This window comes from Rhipicephalus sanguineus, chromosome 10 (assembly GCF_013339695.2).
Source record: "Rhipicephalus sanguineus isolate Rsan-2018 chromosome 10, BIME_Rsan_1.4, whole genome shotgun sequence".
In the NCBI taxonomy this organism is placed as follows: Eukaryota; Metazoa; Arthropoda; class Arachnida; order Ixodida; family Ixodidae; genus Rhipicephalus; species Rhipicephalus sanguineus.
This window is the reverse complement of record NC_051185.1, coordinates 133,529,339-133,543,658: the sequence shown is the minus strand read 5'-3', so window position 1 is coordinate 133,543,658 and position 14,320 is coordinate 133,529,339. Positions and strand designations below refer to the sequence as shown.

The 14,320-nt window shown below is 50.0% G+C and overlaps 1 protein-coding gene across 2 annotated transcripts in view; it reads left to right on the top strand.

Moving 5' to 3' along the window:
• Window positions 1-14,320, top strand: part of LOC119372472 (DNA-binding protein P3A2) — a 210,871-nt gene that overhangs the window by 124,109 nt on the left and 72,442 nt on the right. For both annotated transcript variants that reach the window (XM_037642941.2, XM_037642943.2), the window contains exon 4: window positions 10,328-10,424. In XM_037642941.2, coding sequence (XP_037498869.1) covers window positions 10,328-10,424 — 97 coding nt within the window. The remainder of the gene's footprint in view (window positions 1-10,327; window positions 10,425-14,320) is intronic.

Genomic DNA, 14,320 nt, shown 5'->3' with positions numbered 1-14,320 from the left:
AGAGCCGGAAAGAGCTTGGGGATGACAATCGACGGCGTTGCGGCGAAGATGAGCGGCTAGATGAAGTGGGCAAAAGAAGTCTCGTTAGGCTTTATCGTGTAGGGTTTTGCGGCTGCATCTAGCCCTGAACCCTTTAGAGATCAGGCCAAGACCCAAAGAGATACATCTTTACTGGTCCAAGCCTTGGGCGCAACTGCCCGCTGCCAGTGGCTGCCGCGTGACACGAGCGCACATGCGATCGTCGTTTTCTTCTGCGCTCTCACAGCCGCCGAGCGCCCCCATACTGCCCGCTCCCCTTGGAAAGAAGTGAGCGAACGTGAATTTCACAACGGTAGCCTGCGCAAGTGTCCTGACTATCCTTGGCCACGGCGGACTGCGCGTGGCACACACGACCACATGCCGGAGCTGTCCGCCCACAACTCTCTGTGGGACCTCATGGGCTGCGGGACGCGGGAACTGCTGACGCACGCAGCGGAGGCAACTCTGCCGCCGCCCAAAGGCGGAGACGCACCGCACTCGCTGAGGTTGAAGACCACGGTCGAGAGCATGACGAAATGCCGACGCTCCTGGTGCAGCACCGGTCCTAGCGAGTCATAAGCCGTTGTCGTTGTATGTCATTGCCGTTGTTGACCACCAGACCATTCATGTGCGGGTGGCGGCCACACCTCCAGGTAGTAGTCATTGAACGCAGGTGACCTCGGCAGTCACGGAAGCGTGACGTCCTCAACGAAGCTCTGACTGCATATGCCTCCGGCGCTCACGTCTCCCTTGCAGATGTTGCGCTGCAGGTCAGACATGCTGGTGCAGTTGCTCACGTGGGTGGCAGGTCCCTCCTCGAACGGGTCCACCTGTCCTGCCACCCTCCCCAGGGATTCCTGCAGCTGCGTCACCTCTTCCAGCCTGAATTGTTTATCCGCTTGCTGCTGTCTTGCCTCAAGCCCCTCCATCAGCCGCTTGTTCTCGATCTCAGCCGAGGCCAGCACCTGGTTCAGCTTTGCAAGCTCTTCCTGCATGGTCTCTAGTTCAGCCTCACTCCTCTTCAGACCGTGCTTGAGGATTGTCTCAGAGTCCGACGCCAGATTGAGCTGCTTCTCTGGCTCGGAGACCTTTGCCAACAAAGTCCTCTGGCCCTCCTCGAGCCCCTGGATCTGCTCCTGGTTCTTCTTGCACTCTGCCTCCTTCCGGTTGAGTTTCAAAATTAATGTCTGCGCTTGACTGGCCTCTCGGTCGCGGTCCTGTTGGGCCTGGGCGAGCTGTGCACGGAGAACAGCCGCTTGCATCCGTAGCTCGTCCAGCTGGGAGTCCTGGAGTGCGCGTTGGCCTTCAGCTCTTCTTCATGGCTGCGCCGCATGTTTGCCAGTTGAGTGTCCCGCTCCAGCAATTGCTCCTCGAACTTGGCACACTGGTGCTGCTGATCCTTGAGGCACTGCTGAGCATCTGCAAGCAGCCTCTCCATGCGACTGTACTCCAGCGAGTCCTCGGCCACCTTCCGGTCCATGTTGAAGATCTGAGCTTCAAGGGTCTGGATTTTGTCAATCCAGGATGTCTTGGCCTCGAAGAAATGTTGCCGCGACTCGTCCAGCTGCTGTTCGAGCAGTTTCTCCAGAGTACGGACCTTGTCCTTCAGGCCAGAAATGTGGCTATCCTTTTCATTAATCATGGTGGTGGCCTTGGCTTTGTAGACGTCGTGCTCCTGCTTGAGACCATCATGTGCATCTGTCATGTTTGCCAACTCATATTTCAGCTGGCTGATGCAAGTAGCATGCTGCGATGTCTCCTGCTTGAGACGATCTACCTCAGCTTCAAGGGCAGCCTTGTCCCTCTCAAGGTCACAAGTGCAGACCACCTCGGTGCCGGACTCCGATTCGTCTGGTGTTAGTCTCGTGTCCCTGTGCTTCCGGTTCCTCCTCTTATTTCTAGTCTTCTTCCTTTTCTTCACGGCTGCCGCATTGTCGTGATCCCGGGACTTCCTGACCTCTGCTTCAAGGTCGTCGCAGTCACCGGCCGTGTCCCCAGAAATCGCGTCGTCCAACGCCGTGTTCGCCTCACCGTTCTTGGTGTCTGCACCGTCGTTGGCGGACGATGCGTCGCCACCGCGTCGCTTGTCGTCCCGCGTTGCCGGCCCGCCACACGAGCCTCGATGCCGCCCTCGTCAGCGCACGCATCGTCGCCGCCTTCGTCGTCAGCCCCAGGTGCCACCTCGCCACACAAGCGCGCCACAGCCTCCATGGCCTGCACGGGCAGCGGGACGCCGAGGCAACGCCTCCTCTAGAAAGATGCCTGCCGCGTGAGCCAAAAACCTCCTGCCCTACCCTTTCCCTCCTTCACCGTTTCTAATGAGGGCAGTAGGTGGCGATCCTTGCGGTGGCCCCTTGCAGCACACATTTGCGCATGCGCACATTACCCCCCTCGACGTCACACCACGCCAGCCTCATTGAAAAGAATGGGGGAGAACGTGGCGCCATCTCTCGACAAGCGACCACAACTCAAGGCAGGACGGCTACAATGGGATAGCCAGCGACTCCGCGGGCTTCTTTCTAGAGGAGGCGTTGGCCGAGGTAAGCGCCGAGGTGCTCGAGGCCGATGATGGCACGCCGCTGCTCATCGGGGGTCATTCTCCTGGAAAGGCAGAGGCGCATGAGGGTCTCCACCGGCTGAAGTAGGGGGACCAGGTCGTAGACCCCATAGGCGGCCATATCCATGAACGCCCACTTCAGCGCCCATAGCTCCTCGAAGGCGATATCGCCGTGCAGCGGGCCGAAATCAGGGGCTGGTGGGATCCCGCGTACGTTGATCGGGCAGGACATGTCGGGGCGGGGTCCTACCCGTTGGGCGCCAGATGTAGGGTTTTGCAGCTGCATCTAGCCCTGAACCCTTTAGAGATGAGGCCAAGACCCAAAGAGATACATCTTTACTGGTCCAAGCCTTGGCCGCAGCTGCCCGCTGCCAACGGCTGCCGCGTAACACGAGCGCATATGCGATCGTCGTTTTCTTCTACGCGCTCACAGCCGCCGAGCGCCCCCATAACCAACTGTGTTAGCGACTATGAGCGTGAAGTACCAGGGGTAGGCAAGGCCATTAGTGTCAAGTTAGACCAAGAGTGGCAATGACTAGAAATGTCGTCTATGCGACTGCAGCTGAAGCATATAGGTCAGTCGTCTGGAGGGCTCTATTTCACTGGGTTGCGAGAGTGCAGAGGAGCAGACAAGCGTTGGTTGGGTGTGAAAGTGGCAGATGGGGTGTAGTCACGTCGATGAAAGAGCAGATGATGTTAGACCCAAGTTGGCCAATTTGTGACGCACGATGATGAGTGAGACAGTTAGGTGATCCATAACGTATGGAATTGCATTGCGCGGAATACAGGACGAGACACTTGAAGAAGCACACACTGACAGCGCTGACTCTCAACTGAGATTTATTGCATACGACACATGCGCAAAGAAAACAATTATGAGCAAAAGAAAGGAAAAACAAGAACCTCTTACCCCTGTCACACGGCCACCACTGAACTTCATTAAACTTTATCAATGTAGCTTAATAGTATACGTTGTTGGGCTAGTTGGTTCATAATCTTCAAAATTGGCTAGTGCGAAAATGGACAAGGACTGAGAAGGAACACTGATGTACAGGACAGGCGCTACTCGCAACTAAGCTTTATTCAGAAACGTCTTCCTACATATATACACAGCCGAGTGGCGCGCGCAGGCGCAATGCACATGACAGTCGACAATGCTAATCAGGATCGGGATACCAAAACATATTCGCATCATAACCAAGTATCTAAGAACAGTCTTTCCTTACTGCGCAGAACAACAGAAGTGTCACTGATACATTCACGGTCTTTCTTTTTAATGTGATAAGCCTCCATTAGTTCTCTCGCCAGCGCATTCCCACTTCTGCCCAGAATTCGAATGCTAGACAGCACTGGCTCACAGGCACAGGTCCTACAATGCATTGGCAGATGAAAAGTCAAATTATTTTTAACAGATCGCTCGTGTTCTCGTGCTCGATCGTTGATGCAACGACCAGTTTGTCCGATATAAACCTTGCCACAAGTGAGTGGGATTTCGTACACGACGCCTACAGCGCATGTGACGTAGGGCCAAACGCGCTTTTTTCCGCACGTCGGTTTTTTAAAAAACTGACGTGCGGAAAAAAGCACGTTCGGCTTGAGTATAGCACTTCTGCTCTTCGGCAAACATAGCCCCATATTTCCAAGTGGCAATGCAGAAAGAACCGATGCTCATGCGGCGCTAGGTTTTGTCTGCTGACACAGCGGTAGCGTTTCTTTGCGTTTACGCTGTTTGTCCCAGCGTTCGATTTTGCAATATTCGGGTTGTCTCGGGATTTGAACACACGTGACCATGACGTTATTTCCGGTCAGGACCGGAACTAGCTGGCTGACCTCTGGCTGCCAGCAAGATACCAGGAGTTCGAAAATCGAAGAGTCTTTCTATGTTTTTTGAGAAATAAATGTTTTTTGCCCGTACACCTCAATATGGGCTTGTCACCCTCAATTTTTACTGGATTCGGATCATACGTTTATTTTTTATGTTTTTTTTCGGAAACGTATCAACGAGGTTCTACTGTACAGTCGAACACTGATATATCGAACTCGAAGGGGATCGTGAATTAGTTCGATGTATGAAAAAGTTCAATATAAGAAAATACAGGCCCCGAGACCTTACCAGTGGCGGACGATCGCCTACAATCGGCGCATTCAAGAATGACAACTAATTCCACACACACGATGCAACAGAATGTTTTACTTGCTTGAAAAAAATCTCTTATCTTGGCCTGCTTCTTCGTCTTCGAAATGAAGTTGAAGACGCTGGCCTCGTTCTTATCGAGGCTGTCCAGGTGCGACAACCCAGTTCACTCCATGTCGCCGCAAAAACGGCGAACCGAGCCGAACGCTGCCGCCACTTGAGCTGTCGGCCTCGGCATCCTGGGTCCCTGCGACCGCAGCTACAATGTCCTCGTCAGCGACGCTTGCAACAGCCTGAACATTGCAGTCCGCTTCCTCAAAATCGCCCGCAGACACTTCGGGTGGAACGGCAGCTGGGAAGAAGGACGACAACTCGTGAAATGCATCGTCTATGCGCTTGTCGTCGCCGTCTTCACTGGTATCCGCAAGTTCCGCCGTCACAAAGCCTGCCTTCCGGAAGCAGTTAGCCACTGTGTCCGTCTTCACGTCTCGCCAGGCGCCCGTCACCATTTGAATGGCACCAAGCAGGTCAACCTTCAGCCCACCTTGAAGGACTTGATGATGCCCTGGTCGAGCAGTTGCAGCTTCGCTGTCGTGTTGGCCAGCAGTAACTTCAGCTCGATGTTTTTGAGCTCGCAGGGGAGCACGCACGCAAAAGGGGAATGCGGTGGTATGCGACAACTCACGGAAGTGAACTCTGCCAACAAAGCACTCGTGATCAGTTGCGATGGCGGCGATGGCTACCCGGGCGCCCAGGCTACCTGCGAGGGCAGCAGCAATGTACGAAAGGCGCGAGCTGTGGTTGGTTGAGCAAATACGAAAGGGGCGGGCTGTGGTTGGCTGATCAAAACTCACAAAACAGCAACAAAAAAAAAAAAAGAAAGAAAAGGCGAAAGCAGGAGGCCACCGGCTCCTTCGTTCCTGCTCTCCGAGCCGACGGTAACGCGGAGAGCGTAGGAGAAAGAGAGAGAAAAAAAGAAAAAAAAAGCCGTTCCACAAGTTGGAGAACACGCCGAGCAGGAGTACAGTCCGAGCCCTCTCGCCTCAATTTTTCGAGCGTTTCGGGTGTCGGCTGAGGCACGGTGCCACGAAGGTCGTGGGGCTCAGCGAGTGCCGAAGCGCACCTTCCAGCTCACGCAGCGTTCGATATATTTGATGGCAGGTAAAAATACCGTTCAATATAGATGTGCGAATTTCTATACTTTTACAAAGGATTTTCAAGGGGATAATTTACGAGTTCGATATAGCCGAAAATTCTATATATGTGGGTTCGATATATCCGTGTTCGACTGTATATGTCGGCATACTTCATCACCTGAATGCACACAAGCTGTCGCGTAACAAGCATCAAGAAGTTAGTCAAAAACTTAACGGACGCAACAAAATACACGATAACCAAAAGCAGAAGAAAACAACAAAAAGCAAGTTAAAGATGTTTACCATGGCCATCAAGAAAAGCCCGTTCTTTTGGAGTCAAGGCAACTGAAGACTTGGCAATAATCGAGGCTTCAATTATCACTCTTGTCTGATCATTCGCATGTTTCGCCAGGACAGCAGCTTGGTCAAACACAAGAGCACAGCCGCACTGAGCACAATGCTGAGCAACAAAACCATAATTTCTTTCCTGCACCTTGAAATTGTGCTCTTGTAACCTGATGTTCAGGCATCACCCCGTCTGTCCAACATATTTGAGAACGCAGGATAGAGGAACACTGCACACGACATTGTCGGCACATTCAAGAAAATGGTTTTTATGTTTTTCCTTGCAATTGCGCGGTGCCTGCTTCACTGGCCATGTCCTAGCATATAACTGTCGCAGTTTGTGTGGTGCGAAAAAAAACGACAGAAACAGCCAAATGTAGGGCAATCTTCTTGAGCACATGCGACACACGGTGTACTTAAGGAATGACTGCCACCTTCTGCCTTGATACCGACTGTCCTTCTCTGTTGTCAGATGTAAAGTTAAGTAACTGTTTGCAGTCTTTGTCACAAGTGTCCAAAGGAGACAAGTAAAAAATAAAGATGACTTCCACTCCTAGCTCATCGTTGCTTAATGCCCCTGGGGAAACCCCTGGAAGTGATTCCACTCCTGCACCAAAGTGCGCCAAATTGGATTTACTGCGCCATCCTGATAATATCAACGGAAATTGCGCCAAACTGCGCCAGAGTCTCGGGTTTGGGTGTGTCTATCACAGGCAATCGCATCGCTGGCACCTCAAAAGATGTGCAGCTTGATCTTGGGGCCGCCATAGTGACAACCACGGACCAAGAATTATTCAGCTGAATAAACATCACTCGCGCTTGCGTCGCCAGCAAGCCACGATGTCATGTACGGTGCCGACGCAGCTTTTGTTGTACAAGTCGGCTCGATGGAAAAATGCGCTCTCTTCAAAGACTCATGATGTCCTGGCTAATTGATAGCGAGAAAGTGTGGCGGCAATTCATCGGCGGACGTCGTGTGTTCCAGAAATGCTGCTGATAGCTTGTTTCAAGCGTCACACGGCACGCAATTAAAGTAACATTCAGTAATAACTACACGCCTGCCGCTAAAATGGCTGTCACTTCTGTTTCCGGACATCGTGGTATGAAATCTGGGAATTCTAGCAGTAGCTATATGGAAAAATATCAAATTGTCCATGCTTCGCGTCCATGGAAGAGCACGTGAATGGTGGGAACGCCTTGACACTTTTCCTCAAATATACTTTATCCATGGATCTTCATTCAGAAGAGCTTTTTCGTAATTCCTTCCACCGGCACATCCGGGTTTGTAATCGCTCTTGCGGTAAATACCCCTTAAAAGGCCCTTTCTAACTGCCCTTTCTAACTCGTGTGAGTCAGGGGTGTAGCGAGAGGGGGGGGGGGCGGTATGGGGGTGTTCAAACCCCTCCCTCCAAAAAATTTTCAATTTTGCTTGCGTATATATACACGCACGCACGAACATACATAAAGTATGATTGAAACCCCCCCGAAAAAAATTCTGGCTACGCCCCTGATGTGAGTGCTAGGGTCCCAATTCGAATTTTTCGCTTGCTTTTTTTAAAATGTCATCTCAATAATAAAAGCATACTTCCTGGTCGAAGCAGCCGCATAATTCGGTTTTAATATGCGCAGCTGTCAGTGATGGACCTGTCGCTGACGGCCCTGGTGTCTGAAGGCCCACTGTGAAGTGGCTACGTCATGACATGTCTGCCCTCCCCCCTTCCCAGCAGGGGCGTAGCCAGAAATTTTTTTCGGGGGGGGAGGGGGCACCTTCTTCACCTGAAGTGGAAGTCGGGCAGGCAGATGTGATCAAGTGTCATTTTGTGGTCTCTGTGCCATGGCAGAAAGAAAAAAAAGGTCGGGGGGGGGGGGGGGGGGGCACAGGCCTGATGTGCCCGCTGTGGCTACGCCACAGCTTCCCAGGGTCAATGGCTGACGGTTAAAAAAATCAGTTTCACTAAAGAGCGATGCACTGAATACGATACCAACCAATTGTATTGTTGTGTGAAGTTAGGCTAGCACCTAACTCTTTTGGATCCGATCTCGCGTAACTCAACAAAACGCTGGTTTAAGGGAATATTGTCGCTCCAGGGACCGAAGTGGTTTTCGTGCTGTCAATTTTCTAAATGTGAAGTAAGCGTTAAGAGCACAGCGAGTTTATGAGCCGCCTCCTGATGCCTCGAGATAGCGCGCGCGCCAGCGACTGCGCGCTTCGGGCGACGCAGCACCCCCCCTCCCTCCACTTCCATGGTGTCCCTTCATGCTCCTTACGAAAGACAGGCGGGGTGTATCTTCTCTGTTTGATGAGCACTTGACGGCAGGCCTCGCACGCGGGGGATGTTATCGCATGTGCCCCTTTCGCAACGGAGACTGCCGGCTCGTTTCATCTCCGCTTCAGCCGCGTTCGTAGGTAGCGCGCGCATTCTTTTTATCGCGGGAAGAACATACGATGTGCGGGTGATGTTATCAATTCGGACTTTATGCAGAAAATGACGGCGACTGCAAAAACGCATCGAGAGTGTGCATGTTAAAGTTCAATACGCAATATTAATGCGAAAGCCTTAGATGCCTCATCAAACACTAAAATTGACCGTCGGTGGCATCAACACGAGTGATGCGAAAAATCACATGATGATGTCATCATGACGTCATAGGTTGCCAGAACTTGTGAAGAACACGATGTCGTGCATCTTCGCGTCCCGTGATGATGTCATCACATGACACCGTCGCGTTGCACTGCCTCCGTGATCGGTGCACCGATCATGGAGGCAGTGCAAAACAAGTTGAGGTGCAGAAAGCTTGCAATGCCTCCGGTCCTTGAGATGGTGCAAAACCACGTTAAATGCAGAAAGCTTTCAGAGAGGGGCAGGGAGGGTCAATACATCGAGGGGGAATAAAAAGAAGAACGTCGCTTTTGCCTTCAAGTCATCTGAGGTGAACGCAAAGGAACCCCGTGAGTTTTTCTTTTTCACTGATCCCTAAAGGGCGCCTGGGTGGTTTTTGGCGACATACAAACGAAATGTCCTAGCCATATACAGATTCGCCGTAAAAGGAAAACGAAGTTTCTTTAATCATGTAGTCCCCCTTTGAACGCACTTTGGGACACTTTTGCGGAAGCTCAACTTGAAGCTGATCTCCATCTTCAAGCAACCCAGTGCATGTGCAAATGATAGTCTGGAAGCACTGCGAGAATGCTCTTGCTACAGTACAGAGAGGCCTCAGAAAAAGGAAATGGAGTGTTGGAGGAGGTTGGCTTTTTGAGGCTAGCTAAGTGACGTCATGTTGCGCCCCGCAATACAATCGATCGAGAAGAAAAAGAACCTGGCTTTCGCCTTGGAGTCATCTTAGGGAATGTATTAGGGACAGTGCGAGTCTAGCATTGTGGCACTGTTGTACGTCGCTGCGTTTGTCCACCACGTCTGCTGATAACCACTTCGACGTATTTAGGGTGTCATTTTATAAAGTACAATTTTATTGATTCAGTATTCTGTTCATTCGCTAGTGTTGAAAACAATCGCTGAAGACGCTGTTCCAGAACACTCAACTGCATGACGCCCTTATTTTTGCATTATCGAGCGAAATATGGAGTGCTCCTGAGATTATTTTCTCAATTATATTTGCAATGAATCCAAATATTTCTAGCTCTTCATAATAACCCCCTAATGTTTATTCAGGTGCTGCAATGTCAGTTCAACTTGCTTCTCCAATGTACTCCAGGATGTTAAATTAGCTGCTCAAGAGTGCTCCCAATGCAAGATTACCTGCTCCAAAGTGCTCCAAGATGGAAATTTTTGCTGCTCCAAAGTGCTACAAAATGAAAGTTTTGGTACTCCAAAAATTGCTCCAAGTCAGAAGCCCTCTGTAGCATCACTGACCATGGCCACTAGCAACGAAATCAGAGACAGAGTCCACGCATGCTTGGAAGTACGCATGCAGCCTATGTGCACCAAGTCATAAACTTGTTTGCTGCTACTGCTGTGCATCACTTCCAAGCATTTGCATCAGTATTTGAGACCTCAGTGCCTCCCATTGTAAGATTAGTGCAGCACTTGCATGATTTCTTTCCAGTTGTTAGGAAAAGTGTTACTCTCCTCATTTGTGTTGTGCCAGTGATTCTTTGCACGTGTATTTTCACTGCAGGAAGCTGAAGGCAACCATTGACGAATACACGACACGTGTTGGACAACAAGCTGTGGTTTTGGCAGTTACCCCTGGCAAGCCCCAGAACCATTTCAAGGTGCGTGCTTGGTTCATCTGCTTCGCCATTGTCGTCATGCTGTCTGCACCAGTAGTAGTTGATATATCTACAGGCACACATTGCATGGCACAGAGTGTGCATTACTGATGGTTTGCTGCCTCTTTAGAGCCTTGCAACATGCTGGCACTTTTCACTCTGCACCTACGACCTACTCTCGCTAATGCCCAACGACAGGGGAATGTTTGTTTTGTTTCCCATGGACTCGATCCACTTAAGGCCTCACAGGTACTCTTCTATTAAGACAAACTTTTGCAGTGACCACCAACAATGACAGTTCCTCGCGGTGAACATTGCACTCGTGGTGGGGCATTCAGGCAACCAAGGGAATAAGCACTTCCCGACACAAAGTGAATGCTGCCGAGCGGGATAAGCAAAAAAGAAAGGCCCACGAATAAAGCCCCCCACAGAGGTAGGGGATGTGCCGGCTTCGTCGGCAAAAAAAAACAAAGCAAGAAAGAAACAGAACAAATGCACGAGCCATTCCATTGTGTGTAGCTGGACGACCAGAAGTGCAGTGTGGAGGGTATTTATGTATTAATTTATTTGTTAATTTAAATGTTAATTTTACCTATTCATTTGCTTTATTTTTAGTGGACCAGTCGTAGACCTGTGCGCCACCGCCAATTCTTGATCGCGCTCTCCTCGATGTGTCCACCGCCGATTGGTGGAAGATCGGCAGGCCCTCTGTTTTCAGTTCTTCTTCTTCAGTGTCATTTTGACATCACAAAGCTTTCACAACTCTCGACACATATGAGAGGGACGCAGTGCGCTTCACCGCAACGAACGCAGCCCTCAGAGATCCTCTTTTGGGCGCACAACTCGGAGGCCGTGCATGAACTCTGATTGCGTTAGCCATCGTATTAGGTTTAAGGCGGCCGCCCGTCTAACGCACCTGTGAAGGTCTGTGTGCATTCCGTGCATCATTCTCAAACATTTAGGATACATTCATATGCAAGTGCAGACTTGAAAAGTTCCAGTTTCTGTACATTTTGTACACTTTCTTCTCACACGGAATGTGCTGGCGGTTTCGCTGCGTCAACGTGGTCATGAGCAAGGTGACATACCGGCGCACCGCTTTTTTGAGTAACTGAATACACTTTTTCCAAATGGACACAGTGTTGCCAGGTTTGGCTATATTAATAGCCAAATTGGGCTACAGAAAGAAATGTTTGGCGTGAATTTGGATGCAAATAAAGAGAACAATAAAATTCTTTGGTCCTATTGAGAATCGAACCCGGGCGTTTGCGTGGCAAGCAGGTGTCTTACCACAAAGCCACGATGTTACTTGCAGCTGCTTCGGAAAAAAACACTACCTAAATGCCCTGTAGTAGAAGGAGTCTCCTTAACGCATTTAATGTTGCATGGCAGAAGCGCACAGTCGCGCGAAGCGATGCTTAACTGCATCAACTGTTTCAGTGCGTTTTTCGTGTGTGAAAAACTTTGAAGTACACAGGCATATGAAGACAAACTTCACATCTTTTGCACTGCCATCGGCTCTCAGACTTCTTGCCGTGTGCCTTGCAAACTAAGGACAGCCTTGAGAGATTTTTATTTATTAGATGCGAAGCATCTTATGGCGGAGTTCAATCTGGTGGTGGTGTGCGGCGTGACCACCCTTACTACGCATGCGAAAACCCTCTCCGCACACCTCTTCTCCCCTTTCTCATCTCCATTTCCCCCCTCCACTCCCCTTTCCCTTTTCACCCTCTTCACTCCTCTCCCTTTTCCTTATCCACTTCCCCCTCCCCTCTCTGAAACGTGGGCTCGACATGCCGAAACGCTGCTTCGCATCGCCTCATGGTCCCCTTTAGCGGGAGATGGTGTGATTTTTTTTTTGTTCGGCAGGTGTCACGACGAAAATTAGTGCATTTGGCGATTTGTAGGCGCATTGGCAAGGCCATCAAACTACATTTTTTGCACAACGCCATGCTTTGAAAAAGCCTGGATAGTGTACCTATCGCCGCTAAAATCACACACACAAACTTACAAACAGCTCCAAAAATGGACAACTATGTCCATCTAGCGGAAAACATATCAAGCAAGCAGGAAACATTATATAATGTGCTGCCATCTGTGAGACATTGTGAAAAACATGTCTCGACTACAGCAAAGCCTATATGGTTCCGTCGTTCTAGCACAGGGAAGTGCTTTAGATCGAAAACCTGTACCATTACTATAGATATGTCACGCGCGCGTGTCTGTGTGCGTATGTGTGTGTAACAACACACATTAATAAGTATGAACTTAGTAGTTAAAGTGCGCACTACGCACTATCGCATTATCGCATTCAACTCTTAAAGGCGAAACGTCCCAATTTTTTTTTTAATACTGAATAAGCGTGTTCCAGCTGGCCTCGCTCCTGTTTAGGACACTGTTTCCCACCTTGCTGCTCAATGGACTTTGAAGGCACGCCAGTGTGATGGCAGAGAACGCATGCACAGTATTCACAGAACAATGTTTCTTTCCCAAATGAGTTGGTCCGCTTGCCCTTGATGCCTCGTGACTTGACAAAACAGGACGTGAAGGTCGGCAAGCAACGATCGTAGCTAAGGCCTCTGTTGTCTCTCGTGTCTGGAACGCCTCTCTCCCTCAGCCAATCAATGCTTCTGTGGTGAAGAAACAGCAAAGAAGGAAGTGGGGTGGGAACAAGCTGGTGCACCTCACCGGAGTTCCCCCGCAAGCTACAGGATTATTTTTGCAGTAAAATGTGATGATGCTGGGGGGACGAGTGACCACGCCAAAGGCAAGTTCATGGAATCCTGAGTCGTCACGACTGCGATGGCTCAAGACTGGGTTTATTTTTCTTCTCCAACGCTAGCCCATAGCGGCACGTGAACGCAGCAGCTGCGCTCGTGAGTCATGCGAGCCTCTCCATCCTGCGACGCCAATGCTGCTGCTGCTGCTGCTGCTACGATACAAAATTCTACCAGGGTCACAGGAAGTATTTGTATCAACCAAAATTCATACCACCAGAGATTATAGAAAAGTAGTACTATGCCAGATTATTAAGCTACTACTAGGCCTAGTATGTGACAAAAAAAAACTCTTCCTCGGCGCTGCAGCAACATCATAAGACAGCTCTGGATGATTGCCACTAGTATTTAAACATCAGCAATCATACTGGTCCATCAATGCGAATGTGCATTCGTATGTGTGCAATTAAGGCATCACTGCAAGTTGACCTAGTTGGAATATTTTCATCTTTACGATGTTCGTGCACAAAAACACTGGGACAAAGAAAAGTAGTGCAAGGACAAGCACTTTTCTTGTCCCTGTGTAGTGCTGCACAAAAATCATAATGTGTAATCTGCCTTGGCAAGTGCACCCTTCTTGCCCTAGTGAAAGAACGGCCCTTGATCTCGGAGGCTTTCATTCTGGTGATACCAGTTGTTCCAGCCCTTACCTACCAAAATGGCAGAGGGCAGCACAGGTAAATGAAAAAGCCAGATTAAGGGATAAAATGTGATGTGTCCCGTAACACTTGGTAGTCCCCTTCCCAATCTCAGTATGCTTTTCTGCATAGCCCCAGTGTACTGCGGAGAAAGTGACTTAGGAGTCCTTACAACGCAAAATTGAGCAAAGTCAGGCAGTCGCGTTTTTCTTTTTTTTTGTGTGTGTGTGATAGCTTCTATAGGGGGACTCCAGGCACATTTTTGCCGTTGACATTGCCATGAGGTTTCGTATATAAGTCCATGTTGTGATAACATCACCTACGCATTGCATGTGCTATGTGCAAGCGAAAATTTGTGAGGGCAACTTACAACAGCTGCTCAAGCCTGATCTTTTGTCACACAAAAGGCCCAGTGGGGCTACGTGGCTTGAGCAGGAACTGTACATCTTGACCGGCTGGTTGCATGCACTATCTTGACAGTGAT